The sequence below is a fragment of the Xenopus laevis genome, chromosome 7S (assembly GCF_017654675.1).
Source record: "Xenopus laevis strain J_2021 chromosome 7S, Xenopus_laevis_v10.1, whole genome shotgun sequence".
Taxonomy (NCBI): Eukaryota; Metazoa; Chordata; class Amphibia; order Anura; family Pipidae; genus Xenopus; species Xenopus laevis.
Genome location: NC_054384.1, coordinates 25,774,813 through 25,788,201, shown reverse-complemented (window position 1 = coordinate 25,788,201; position 13,389 = coordinate 25,774,813). Strand labels below are relative to the sequence as shown.

The 13,389-nt window shown below is 40.6% G+C and overlaps 1 protein-coding gene across 1 annotated transcript in view; it reads right to left on the bottom strand.

Annotated features, from left to right (window-relative positions):
* entpd1.S (ectonucleoside triphosphate diphosphohydrolase 1 S homeolog) overlaps positions 1 to 12,980 on the bottom strand; it is a 70,664-nt gene extending 57,684 nt beyond the window's left edge. Inside the window, exon 1 of the mRNA XM_018227510.2 lies at positions 12,509 to 12,980. Coding sequence (XP_018082999.1) covers positions 12,509 to 12,524 — 16 coding nt within the window. The 5' untranslated portion in view covers positions 12,525 to 12,980. The remainder of the gene's footprint in view (positions 1 to 12,508) is intronic.
* Between the last annotated feature and the right edge of the window lie 409 nt (positions 12,981 to 13,389).

The following is a 13,389-nucleotide window of genomic DNA, read 5'->3' as shown; positions in this document are numbered from 1 at the left end:
AGTTGGTATCTATGAAACTGTGATCCTGGAACTGTTTACCGGCAGTTTAGCTGCATCCCCCTAAACACACACACTGCAATTCTGTACTGTAAATATGACTTGAAAACATGATACATCTCTGTGACTCTTCATAGGTCATTAGAAACAAACATGTTCTATTAAGTGGAAGGTGCATTTTTCTCTCACTGCTCTACAGTATGTGATTGCACAAACCTCTTAAACACTTTGTAACCTTCTGTCCAATTCTGCCACAGCTTTGTGTGGAGATTTTGTTAAATCTTGCTGTGTTAAAAAGTCATATCTAGACTGACTTTGGTATAAAAAACAATAGGAATCATGTACATGTTTCCCACCCCTCAATGCAGCATTTTTCCCCAGAAATGCCAGCATTGCTGCTGTCAACAGGGAGACTTGTGCCTGATACAATTTTGGCCTTTTCTTAAAATTGTGCCTGCCGGGTGTTGAAAACCTCAAAGCCAGGCCCAGATTTGTGGGAAGGCCACCTAGGCCCGGGCCTAGGGTGGCAGGATTTTAGGGGGGCGGCATGCTGCTCAACCACACCCACATTGGTTCAAAAACACTGGGGATGCGCAGGAGATACAATCTCAGTGAAAATTTGCATGAATAAAGGGTAGGGGACAGAGGGGACAAACGGCAGTGGGCCTAGGGGCGCCCGCTATGTAAATCCGGCCCTACTCAAAGCCCATCAGAAGCAATTGCACTGAAAATTGGCCATTTGGCATAATTTCAGGCATACAGTATGTGAGTGGCATGTGCATTCATTAATGCAGGCTGCTGTAGGAACCAAGAAATTGCTGCCACTTCCAAACAAGCCATAGCTCCAGGGTTTCCCTTTGTCATTAGGCACGACTGTGAAGTGCAAATTGCACCTTTTATTGCAAGTATCTTTAACTTTTCATTGATAAGTGCTCCCCAAAGGCCATAAATAAAAGAGAATGAGAGGACAGGGGCAAAAAAGAGGGTAGTGACAAATAAGGGTCCCAGTCCAGTTTTGGCAACAGGAAGCAGCATCCCACCCTCGTTCTTGTTAGGCACTGCAGGGTTTCTGTCATAATCACTCTTGCTAGGATTGGTTAGTGCCAGTCACCGATAATCTACCAGACTTGGGAGGCGGCTGCTATTTCCTCTATTAAGTAGCAGTTTGGTGTGAAGTTGGGCATTGGTCCCAGGAGGTAGCTAGGTTTTTCAAAATTACTTTGCTTTTGCTTGGCCACAGCACTGGGTTAAAGTTACCAGATCAGTTTAAAATTCAGGCCCAAATCTAGAATATCCAGATAGATTACTAATTATTAGTCACATCCCTGAATTTTCTACTAATCTGGCAACCATGTGCTGCCTGGCTGACATGGTGGGTGGCCCGTTCATTTCCGTGGAGATCTTAACAAGCATTCCAATGTTGCTATTGTCCTTGATAGTGTTTTTTGAACTTGCATTTTACTGTTTATCTTAAAGGGATCCTGTCATCAGAAAACATGTTTTTTTCAAAACACATCATTTAATAGTGCTACTCCAGCAGAATTCTGCACTGAAATCCATTTCTCAAAAGAGCAAACAGATTTTTTTATATTCAATTTTGAAATCTGACATGGGGCTAGACATTTTGTCAATTTCCCAGCTGCCCCCAGTCATGTGACTTGTGCCTGCACTTTAGGAGAGAAATGCTTTCTGGCAGGCTGCTGTTTTTCCTTCTCAATGTAACTGAATGTGTCTCAGTGGGACATGGGTTTTTACTATTGAGTGCTGTTCTTAGATCTACCAGGCAGCTGTTATCTTGTGTTAGGGAGCTGCTATCTGGTTACCTTCCCATTGTTCTTTTGTTTGGCTTCTGTGGGGAAAAAGGGTAGGGGGTGATATCACTCTAACTTGCAGTACAGCAGTAAAGTGATTGAAGTTTATCAGAGCACAAGTCACATGACTTGGGGCAGCTGGGTAACTGACAAAATGTCTAGCCCCATGTCAGATTTCAAAATTGAATATAGAAAAATCTGTTTGGTCTTTTGAGAAATGGATTTCAGTGCAAAATTCTACTGGAGCAGCACTATTAACTGATTCATTTTGAAAATATTTTTTTTTCCCATGACAGTATCCCTTTAACCATTGTGTTAATATAGTTGTGGCCTTTTTTGGACTCTTGGTGTGTCTATTCAAGGGTATGGGTTTAGTGCTCAGGATAAGTATTTATGCATGACTGGTGCCTTGACACAACCATGGGTGATATTCTTCCTGGACAAGCCTATTATCATAAACTCACAAAGGAAAATGCCCATGGGAATATGATGTAAGAAAAGAAATGAATTTTAAGTAAAAATCAATATGTTGTTTTTTTTGCTTTGCTTCCTGCTCTGGTTTCTGTAAGACCAGATTTCCCATGAGCAACACTTTTCCTTATAAATCATAGACGTGAAGGCTTCACGCACACCTACGAGTATGCTGAGATTTCCTTCTGCGTCAAACAGATGAAACATGAACCTGAGTCATTTGTATCAAAGCTGCACCTAATTCTATGAGTGCCACCTCACCCCATGAAACCACACTCATTAGATTCACAATCTCTTTGGTTAATTAGCAATTCATTACTGCTGCACGACTGTCTGAATGAAGTGCTTCTAAGTTCACTGCTGTTTAACTGTGCTGAGTGTCAGTGATTTTAAAGAGGAGATGTGGTAACCACAGACAAATGTTGCAGCATAACCTGACTGTGGGTGTTACATTAATTAATCACATGGGCTTTTCTAACTGTGCTCCACTGTGGTAGCTTTTTGTACCTTCCACACTAAGGAACATATAGGTTAACTGTCTTTCTTTAGGGACAGAAAAAACAATTCTCTGCCTTTCTAAAGTGTTTAATGCAGTTTAAACCAGAAAAAAAGTTTGAAATAAGGTTCTTAATGGCAACACTGCATCATTGTCTCTCTGCTGACATGGGAAAGCTGATGCTTAGAGTTACGTTCCTTAGTTAGACTGCACTCTAAAGGCGGCCATAGATGCACAGATAATATCATACAAAACGAATTTTCATACGATATTCGGTGCATGTAAGGTGGGAGACGATCCGACCGATATCGGCAGAAGACTTGGCTGGCCAGATAATTTTGATCGGGTGCCTTTGAAGACACCCGAACATCGGCCATTGTTAATGCTCAATCGTCAGATACAGATATAATTCTATTTTTTTACCTGTATTTCTGATGATTCAGCTTTACACGTGTGTATTGAAAGAAACAATCTTTCCTGGAAATATTTTTTCCAGGAAAGATCGTAATTCTAACATCTATGGCCACCTTTATCCTTGTCATGTAGGAATAAACTACTGGAGGCTTTAACAAATAGGTTTTACAGTTCTTTTGGTCATTTGAAGCAGAGCAGGGCCTTTAAAAGACACGTTATCGTTTAACCATATGTGTGCTAGGCTGTTTTGATCTGTCCACCCTGTATGTTTACAGACAACTTTGTTCAAAGCGAAGCCCAGAAACATACACTCTACGGGTTTGGATTCTATGGCACATAAGAGGTTAACACAACTATCGCTTTAAGAAACGTTTCAGCTAATTGCTTTACGGAGACTGGAAAGTCATTCTTTTTCAGTTCCCATTTTCAGGTCATGAAGTTGTTCACTGCTATTCGGGACTCTCAAGGAAACAAAAGAATGCAAGAGCAGTTACTTCCCCTTTCCTGTGTCTTTAAATCAGTTGCGCCATAAGAAACAAATTTAACAAGGAGTAATATGACGTGCACACAACACATGAAATTCCTTGCTTATAGCTTGGATTAGATGCTGTACTCTGTTTGTCAAACGGACTTGAAATAGCAAGAATGCACCTTAAAACTAAAACATAGCACACATACTGTAAATAAAAACCAGCAGCCTCAACAGCCATAATATCCAAATGTTTTTCTGAAAACCAAAATGCATTTATAGCAAACTTGATAAACATGAATAAAAATACCAGCTCAATTACGTATTAATGCATTTTCATGTCCAGTGGTGGCAGAGATGTGCCTAGGATATATATGTAATAAAGGAGCTTTAAACCCAAAACACTTAATTGATTTCAAGTACTCAGAGTGAGCCTATAAGAACTTTCTGCAATTTACATATACTAATACCAGGATTTTGGCTTAACAGATCTCTCTGAAAGTAATACACAGCAACCCTAGGGTTAACTGACTCTACAGAAAGTTCATAGATAGAGTTAGGGCCACTCTAAAACTGTTGTAAATTGCTAATGTCAGAAACAAATAAACACACTATCAGACCAAACCACTGAAAACATCCATTTACTTTTTTGTGGTTGGATGCATCAATTGATTTTTTTGGGGTTGGATGCTCTTTAAGCCTCCTATACATGTAAACATCAGCCTATCTGACCAGCTACCAAACAAGGAGGCCTGGAATTTGACAGCACTATACAGAGAAAATGATCAGATAATACTATGAGTTTGTGCCAGCATGGTTTTATGCGTAATAGATCTTGCCAGACTAACTTAATTTCTTTTTATGAGAAGGTAAGTAAAGACCTCGATTCTGGGATGGCAGTGGATGTGATTTACTTAGATTTTGCTAAAGCATTTGATACAGTGCCACACAAAAGGTAATGTTGGCCTGGAACATAGTATTTGTACCTGGATAGAGAACTGGCTAAAAGATAGACTACAAAGAGTGGTGGTAAATGGAACAATTTCTAATTGGACCAGTGTTGTTAGTGGAGTACCGCAGGGCTCTGTACTAGGTCCCTTGATTTTCAACTTGTTTATTAATGACCTGGAGGTGGGCATTGAAAGTACTGTTTCTATTTTTGCAGATGATACTAAATTGTGCAGAACTATAGGTTCCATGCAGGATGCTGCCACTTTGCAGAGTGATTTGTCTAAGTTGGAAAACTAAGCAGCAAACTGGAAAATGAGGTTCAATGTTGATAAATGCAGGTTATGCACTTTGGTAAAGATAATATAAATGCAAGTTATACACTAAATGGCAGTGTGTTGGGAGTTTCCTTAAATGACCAACCTCTTTAGGTACTTTAGCTTTGATTGGCCATTTGGAGCAAGACTATGAGATGTACAATTGGCTATTATGTGTAGATTAATGTAGCAGTGTTAAAGATGCACTTTTGTGTTGAATTGGGAGCAAAAACATCCCCATATCCATAGGAACAAACAGGTACAGTAATTCCACATCAGACAAGAAGGTCTATATCCTCAGTCGGCATAAAGTGGATCACCGTACCAGAGGCCACCCCTTCAGACTAGAGGAAAAGAACTTTCATTTGAAGCAACGTAGGTGGTTCTTCACAGTGAGGACAGTGAGGTTGTGGAATGCACTGCCGGGTGATGTTGTGATGCTGATTCAGTTAATGCCTTTAAGAATGGCTTGGATGATTTTTTGGACAGACATAATATCAAAGGCTATTCTGATACTAAGCTCTATAGTTAGTATAGATATGGGTATATAGAATTTAATTAAAAGTAGGGAGGGGTGTGTGTATGGATGCTGGGTTTGCATTTGGAGGGGTTGAACTTGATGGACTTTGTCTTTTTTCAACCCAATTTAACTATGTAACTATGTAAGATGGGTGGTGCAGCTGACTGAGGATATAGACCTTCTTGTCTGATGTGTAATTACTGTACCTGTTTGGTCCTATGGATATGGGGATGTTTTTGCTCCCAATTCAACACAAAAGTGCATCTTTAACACTGCTACATTAATCTACACATAATAGCCAATTGTACATCTCCTAGTCTTGCTCCAAATGGCCAATCAAAGCTAAAGTACCTCTGTATACCGTCACCCACCTTAATTGATTTTCTGGAACTAAGTAAAGTAATCATCCTTGTTATAAGGCAACTGTGTATGTCAAGCAGGTGGTATATCGGGGAGCAGTGTTTATGCAGAGTGGATGTTATGGGTTACTAAAATGGGGTAAACATTGACCTCTGTTCATAAGACATTGCAGATTGGCACTGTCCTTGGAAAAGAGAGATTTCTGGCAAAAAAGCTGCAAGTGTACCTGATAGAGTTCCTAAATAAGTTAAGATGTGGATAAACATCCAAACACATTGTGCAGTAGTGTGCTTAACAGAATTATTGTATAATAAATAGGGATTTATTATCAAACATATCTATTCCTAGCATGTCATTCTGCAGGAAACACAAACATACATGTAGGGGCACATTTACTATGGGTCGAATATCGAGGGTTAATTAATCATCGATATTCGACCATCAAAGTAAAGTCCTTCGACTTCGAATATCGAAGTTGAAGGATTTACCGCATTTACTTTGATCGAACTATCGAAGGAAAAATCGTTTCGTCAATTCGAAGGATTTTAATCCATCGATCGAACGATTTTCCTTCGATCAGAAATTACTTAGAAAGCCTATGGGGAAGGTCCCCATAGGCTAACATTGGTGCTCGGTAGGTTTTAGGTGGCAAAGTAGGTAGTTGAAGTTTTTTTTAAAGAGACAGTACTTCGACTATCGAATGGTCGAATAGTCAAACGATTTTTAGTTTGAATAGTTTGATTCGAAGTCGAAGGTTGAAGTAGCCAATTTGATGGTCGAAGTAGCCAAAAAAATAACTTTGAAATTCGAAGTATTTTTCATTCTAATCCTTTACTCGAGCTAAGTAAATGTGCCCCGTAGAGTAAGTTTCCTTATATGATATGACTTAACCTGCAGGGCACTGTTTGCCCTTGTAGGCACACAACAATGACCCCCTAACACAGGGGTCCCCAAACTTTTTTACCCGGGAGCCACATTCAAATGTAAAAAGAGTTGGGGAGAAACACAAGCATGAAAAAGGTGGCTGTGATTGGCTATTTGGTAGCCCCAATGTGGACTGGCAGCCTACAGGAGGCTCTGCTTGGCACTATACTTCGTTTTTATGCAATTAAAACTTGCTTCCAAGCCTGGAATTCAAAAATAATCACCTGGTTTGAGAGCACTGAGAGCAACATACAAGGGGTTGGAGAGCAACATGTTGCTGACAAGCTACTAGTTGTGATCAATGCCCTAACACTAACTGGTCAGTAACCTGTTTCTGGCCTTGTTGTCCCCAGGGGTGTACAGCATTCTGCTATAGTGGAAAGAGAGTGGTTTAACTGCCCTGTGTTTAGTTTGTTTAGGAATGAACAAAATTAAGAAGACCTAACTGCTGTGTCATTGCATAAACATACACATGTATATAAAATTGGGGCAATGTGACCAATTGAACACCCACTGCGTCTGTCCTTTGAGTTGCTATGAGAGACAGACTCTAATGTCTACGGATGTCAGTTCTTTTTCCCTTGAGCTGGGCCTTAGACTGTATACATAAGCATCAAGGCCAGGGCTGCCCAGTTGCACATTAGTATGTAACCCAGACTGCGATAGACCTTTTTGTATGATATTATCCTTTTATTATTTTAGGGTCCACAAACATGTTATATAGTGACCAACGGCTCTCCTATATAGAAACAGTTAGGCAGCACTGATATAGGCACATAATAATAAGCTCATGTGGACTAAAGATGACCAAGTGCAATAGACAGAGAATAGAAAGACTGCATGGCTGTTGCTCCCTTATAAGAGCACACCTGTGCTGGCAGTTTTCTAAGGCTCTAGGGCTGCAAAATGCTGTTGTATCTAAATATTTTAGTTTACCCCTAGTGAAGGATAGCAACTCATTACCAGGCCAAGATGCCAAAGCCTGGAATATTTTCCCCTCAACCTGCTTTGAAAGAGCAGGAATTCTATCTAGTATGTGTTACTGTACAACATTTCTACCCCAAAAGTATTTTAGCATTACTATTTCTTTATTGAGAATTGCCACAGCAACAAGACTGCCTTTCAGTTCAAACTTCCACTGCCGAGCAAGGTCATTCTGTTCAGTAAAATGATAAACATCACTTACAGCAATAGATGGGCAGCCCTCCCCCATTCTATCCTTACAAGTCACTCCGACAGGCTTGGGGATAATATCATGCTTTATAAAGCAGCTCTCTGTTTGTTGCTGAGTAGCTAACTTCTGCACCATGAAGAGAAAATGAAGGGAATGTCAGGAAATTTTTCCTGTATTATCTGGTTACCCGGTATCCGAAAAGTGCTGAAGTATTGGAATGCCATTCCCCAGAGTGTCCTATTTACATTAACAAGCCTTCGTTGACAGATTTGTTTTTTAATGAGAGTACATACTAGGATGATAGCTAAGATAAAGCCATACTGATGGCAAAACTATCTAACTGGAGCTTAGTTGCCTTAAGTTATGATCCTAGAAAAGAAAAACCTTTACCTTTAAAACCACAGGCCACGTGTGGTCTGGGTAAAGGCACTACCAGCAAGTTTTTACTTTCTTTAATTCCTCTGCTGCACATTTTTATGTTACACAGCAGCAAACTCCATGCCCATTCCTCCCTTTATTGGGAACATATGAAGAATGGCCAAATGTTCATGTGGTTGTAGAACCTCCACACCCTTCCCTTTATTGAAGGTCTTATGCCTTTAAAATGGGTATTGATACTTCCAATCTTTCCCCCTATATAACGGAGAGGGTCATGTCTGTGAGACATTTTCCTAAGGAAGGCAACCATGCAGGGAGGTGCCAGTCTAATTAAAGTTTGACTGGAGATAAATGGTTAGGACCACCATATTGGGTTTACTTTGACATGCTATGGCAGCTTGACAATGAGTTTTGCTCCCAAAAAACTCCACAAAAGGTGTCTTTATCCGGTACCCTCAATGAGTTCCGACAACTGGTACAAATATTACGGCTGAAACTTGGGATAAGCAGACAAGACTTTCATTTTTAATTCTTTGACACAGGAGGCAGTCCCATGTGGCAAAGAGCTCAGGATGGAAGCCTTATTCTAAGTTCTAGTCAAACATATCAAACCAAGGTGGAAGCCTTGTCTGACTACTTTATCTGGAGCAGGAGGGAAGCATCAGATGGAAATCTAGCTCTGATTTTATGGCCTGACCTTAACTGAGCTAACATGGCATAAACTGAATAAAAACTTTTGAAGCATTGTTGGAGAGAGCTTTCCAACAAATGCCTTGATTATTTACTTAGTTTGTTCTATTGTGATAACTTTTTACTTAACCCTTCGTAGCAGATTCAGGGATCGGAGTTCATGGCCGCCATCTTCGGGTCTTCGGTAATCTGAGAATGAGACCGGTGAGCGGCGCATTCGCAGTTGGAGCATTTTCATGGTTTGCAACAACTGTGCATGCACCGAAATGGACGTAAATTGCAGAAGCGCCAGAAGAAAACACGAAGACCCGAAAGATGGCTGCCGTGAACTCCTATCCCTGAATCTGCAATGAGGGGTAAATATGAGTTAGGGGCATTTGCTCTGGGTAGCAACTAGGCTGGGGGAGAGCAGGGAGGGGGGGTCTATGTGGGGTGGGGGATAGGTTTTTTTTAATAAGGGGTTTGTTTCTCCTTTAAAGTAACAGTAACACCAACAAATGAAAGTGTATTAAATTAATTAAATATAATGCACTGTTGCCCTGCACTGGTAAAACTGGTTTGTTTGCTTCAGCAACTCTGTTATAGTATTATAAACAAGCTGCTGTGTAGCCATGGGGGGCAGCCATTCAAAGCTAAAAAAGGAGAAAAGGCACAGGTTACACAGCTGATAACAGATAAGCCCTGTATTATACAATGCAATTCTACATAGCTTATCTGTTATCTACTATTCGTCTTGTGCTTGAATGGCTGCCCCTATGGCTACACAGCAGCTTGTTCATATAAACTATAATAGTTTTTCTGAAGCAAACACACCAGTTTTACCAGTGCAGGACAACACTACATTTTGTATTTTATTACTTAAAGGAGAACTATTGTGAAAATGAAAATTTAAGTTAAGCTTCATCATACTGAAATAAGAAACTTTCTAAATACAATCAATTAAAAATTCGGCATCATTTCTGAAATAATCAAGTTTATCTTCTCTTTCTCTCTCTCAGCATCTGTTGCTCTTCATTCTGTCTTCTTGCAGGAGTTGGGTGTCAGATATTCATTGACAGTTCAATCCAATCCAGGAATAGCGAAGATAAACGTGATTATTTCAGAAACGGTATCGAATTTTTTGAATTTCAAGATTTTTATTGTGTTTTACATAAACAAACAAGATTTTATCAGATTGTTTTTATTGATTGAATTTTCATATTACAACATGAAACACAGAGAAAAGAACAGAAGAAGGAGTTAGAAGAAGAAAAGAGAGAGAGAGGAAGACTGGCGAGAGTGGGTGCTCCCTTTAATTACATTATAGACATTCCATACGGTAAACAACATGCACCTGACACCATTATAGCAAGATTTTAATAGAAGTCCAATGAGTACAGAATTTTTAATTGATTGTATTTAGAAAGTTTCTTATTTTAGTATGCTGAAGCTTATATTAAATTTTCATTTTGATGATAGTTCCCCTTTAAAAAAACTTTCATTTTTTTATGTTACTGTTCCTTTTAACAATTTGTGACACTTTCAACCTAATGTTTTCCTCTTGGCTGCAACCAACAGACTCATGCTGTGAGTCACTGATAGATTTCACCTGCTCTCACTGACTGATTACGGTGCATTGGTTTGCATTTTCGCATGATTATGTGAATTTTTTTTTACCCATAGTGATTCCCATTCACCTTAATGAAAAGGTATTTTCAGGCACTTTGCCACCTGCGGGAAGCAAAGTGCCCCAAGAGCTATTGCCCTTATGCAAGTTGTCTCTAAGGGTCAGGGCACAGAGGCAGATTCAGGGAGATAAGTCGCCCGGCGACAAATCTCCTCTTCTTCGGTGCTACTAATCTCCCCAAACTGCCTCCCCTGCCTTCCTGCCTAAAATGCAAAACAACGGCCCGAAGTTGCCTGACGAGGAAACTTTGGGCGAAGTAATTGCTCCATGTGCCAGGGGTAAAGCAGGGGAGGCAGTTTGGGGAGATTAGTCGCCCCGAAAAAGAAGAGATCTGTCGCCAGACGACTAATCTCCTCGAATCTGCCTAAAAGGCAGATAGTACAGAGTGACACCCAGACTGCATGAGGCTTTAGAACAGTGATTAAATGGGCCATTATATCCATTGCAAAGCATTGACTGCCTTCATCTCTCTGTAGGACTCTGGGGAGTGCAGTTAATACATTTTGTAAGGAATTGAGTATTTTAGCCTCCATGGTTGGTATTAATGACATGATTTAAAATACACTTTATATATAGACTGTCAGCTCTTTGGAACATTATTGTTATTCGTTGCCTCTTTTGTTGTTTTGGAACTACTAATTTTCTTTAAGAACATGTATGACTGACATAAATATTTGAAAAAGGTTATCCCATAAATTTTGACTTTTAAAGAAATTATAGAATGTCGGATTACTAGCACCTTTTACATTGGCCTTAATGCTTTTTAGGTTTTTCTTCTTGCCTTCCTATTTTGCCTTTTTGGCAGGCAAAAAAAATATTTTAATGCTTATTACTAATGATGGGCGAATCTGATTATTTTGCTTCGCCAAAATTCCCAAACGGCAAAATATTCGCCAAATGCATTGAAGTCTATGGGTGACAAATTTTTTGATGCTGGACAATTTTTTTTCACCCATTGGAGTCAGAAAAATTTTGCTCATCACTTCTTTTAATTCCTCTCCTATTCATCTTCCACTTTGTTATTTAAACCACTGCCGGGTTACTAAGGTGAATTGAAAGCTAAACTACCAAAACGCTGCTGAAAGTCTAAGACGAAGAGCTTATGTTAAAAAAAACACCTAAAAAGTGTCATAAATTACAAATGGTATATTAAAGTTATAGTTAATTTAAAGATGAACGACTTCTTTATAAATATACTCCCTGCTGTAACAAAACAATTACAATAATGATAATATCCTGTGCAAATTCCTTCTCCAGATTCTTGTGCCATAAATCAGAACACCAGTTTTTAATATCCTGACCTCCACCAGTGTGTCCGACAGTAACACAGGGAGTTTGCCCATAGCATAGTTTGGAGGGTAGGAATTGTGGGACCCCCTAGGGTCCTGCATCACTAATGAAGAATGGATGATATGCAGAAGTGTTCTGTCTGCAGCGGTAACACAACGTGTGCTGGCAAAGAACCGTTTAGCATGATTGAGATTGAGAACCTGACACAAAGGTACCAATTCTATCAGGTAGGCGGGGAGTTAAAGAGCATTTTTTCAGAATGTTTGTGTGAGAAACTCCCAAGGGACAAGAACTTTCCCAGGTACTGTAGGAACTGACTCTCTACTACATGTCACTACAGACTGAGGCGAATCTCCCCAGTGAAGTGAACTGTAAAGTAAACGAGAAGCCGGATGGACACAGCAGGCAAGCCTGACATCTTCTGAGCTCTTTCAATGGAAACTTTGTATGAAGTCTTCTCCACGGTGACCCCTACTGATCCAGGGCCCCCTATGCAGACAAGGCTTAACCCTTAAAATGCCAGAGGTTTAATGGGGAAGTTTATATTATTATATCATAAAAAAGTCAGTGTTGTTGCACTTACCCTTTGGTTCGTCCATCAGCTCAGCTCAGCTTGTGCGTGGCTCAGCCTGTGCCTGGAATGCTCTCACTGACTGATGCACAGGGGACTTGCCTATTTAAAGGTCCATGCCTGGGGGTGGACTCACAGCGCTGACATGGGAGAGCCTGGTAGCAGGAGGTTAGTGTGGTCTGGTTCCTGGGATGGAACAGGGGGCCTGGGCTGCAGATGCTGTGCTTTCCTGTATGATACAAACCAGGGAGTCTCAACTGGCTTCTATCCTTCTGGGTTTCGGCTTCCTTCACGTAAACAGCCCATGCCCCCAGCTCCCTGGCGCAGCCAGCAAGTGCAGCAGCAGCAGTCCCCGAGTAGCAGCAGCAGCAGCAGCCTGAGCTTCTCACATGGGATCAGCCTGGAGAGCAGGGAGAGGCGTCATTATTCACTGGAAAGGAGAATGCACAGGGGAGAGGGAGGGGAAAAGACCTGTTTAAAGAGGCAGCAGCCACACACACACAATGCAGCTCCCACCATGCGCGGCTGCAGAAGATTTTCCAGGGGAGGGCAAAGTCAGAAACCAAATGCAACCTGTTTCCCTAACCTGAGCCGGTATGCAATAACTGAGGGTTAAGGTAAAGCCAGGTGTGGCAAAGCCCAGCAAGCAACCTGCAGTTTATATAACTTCACAACTAGGTGGCTGCTTAATAGCAGAAAAGCATTGCAATGTATTCATATATCCCTGTGGGCAGCACTCCGCTTGTAAAATTTGCCTTGGATGCATCGGCATGGTAAACAGTTTAAATATTTAAAGACCAGCAACACCAAGATCTCTTGTGAAAAGTTTGTAAGTGCATTGGACATTACATGAACAGCCGACGTGAAGTTTTGGTCCACACAGGGACCATTCT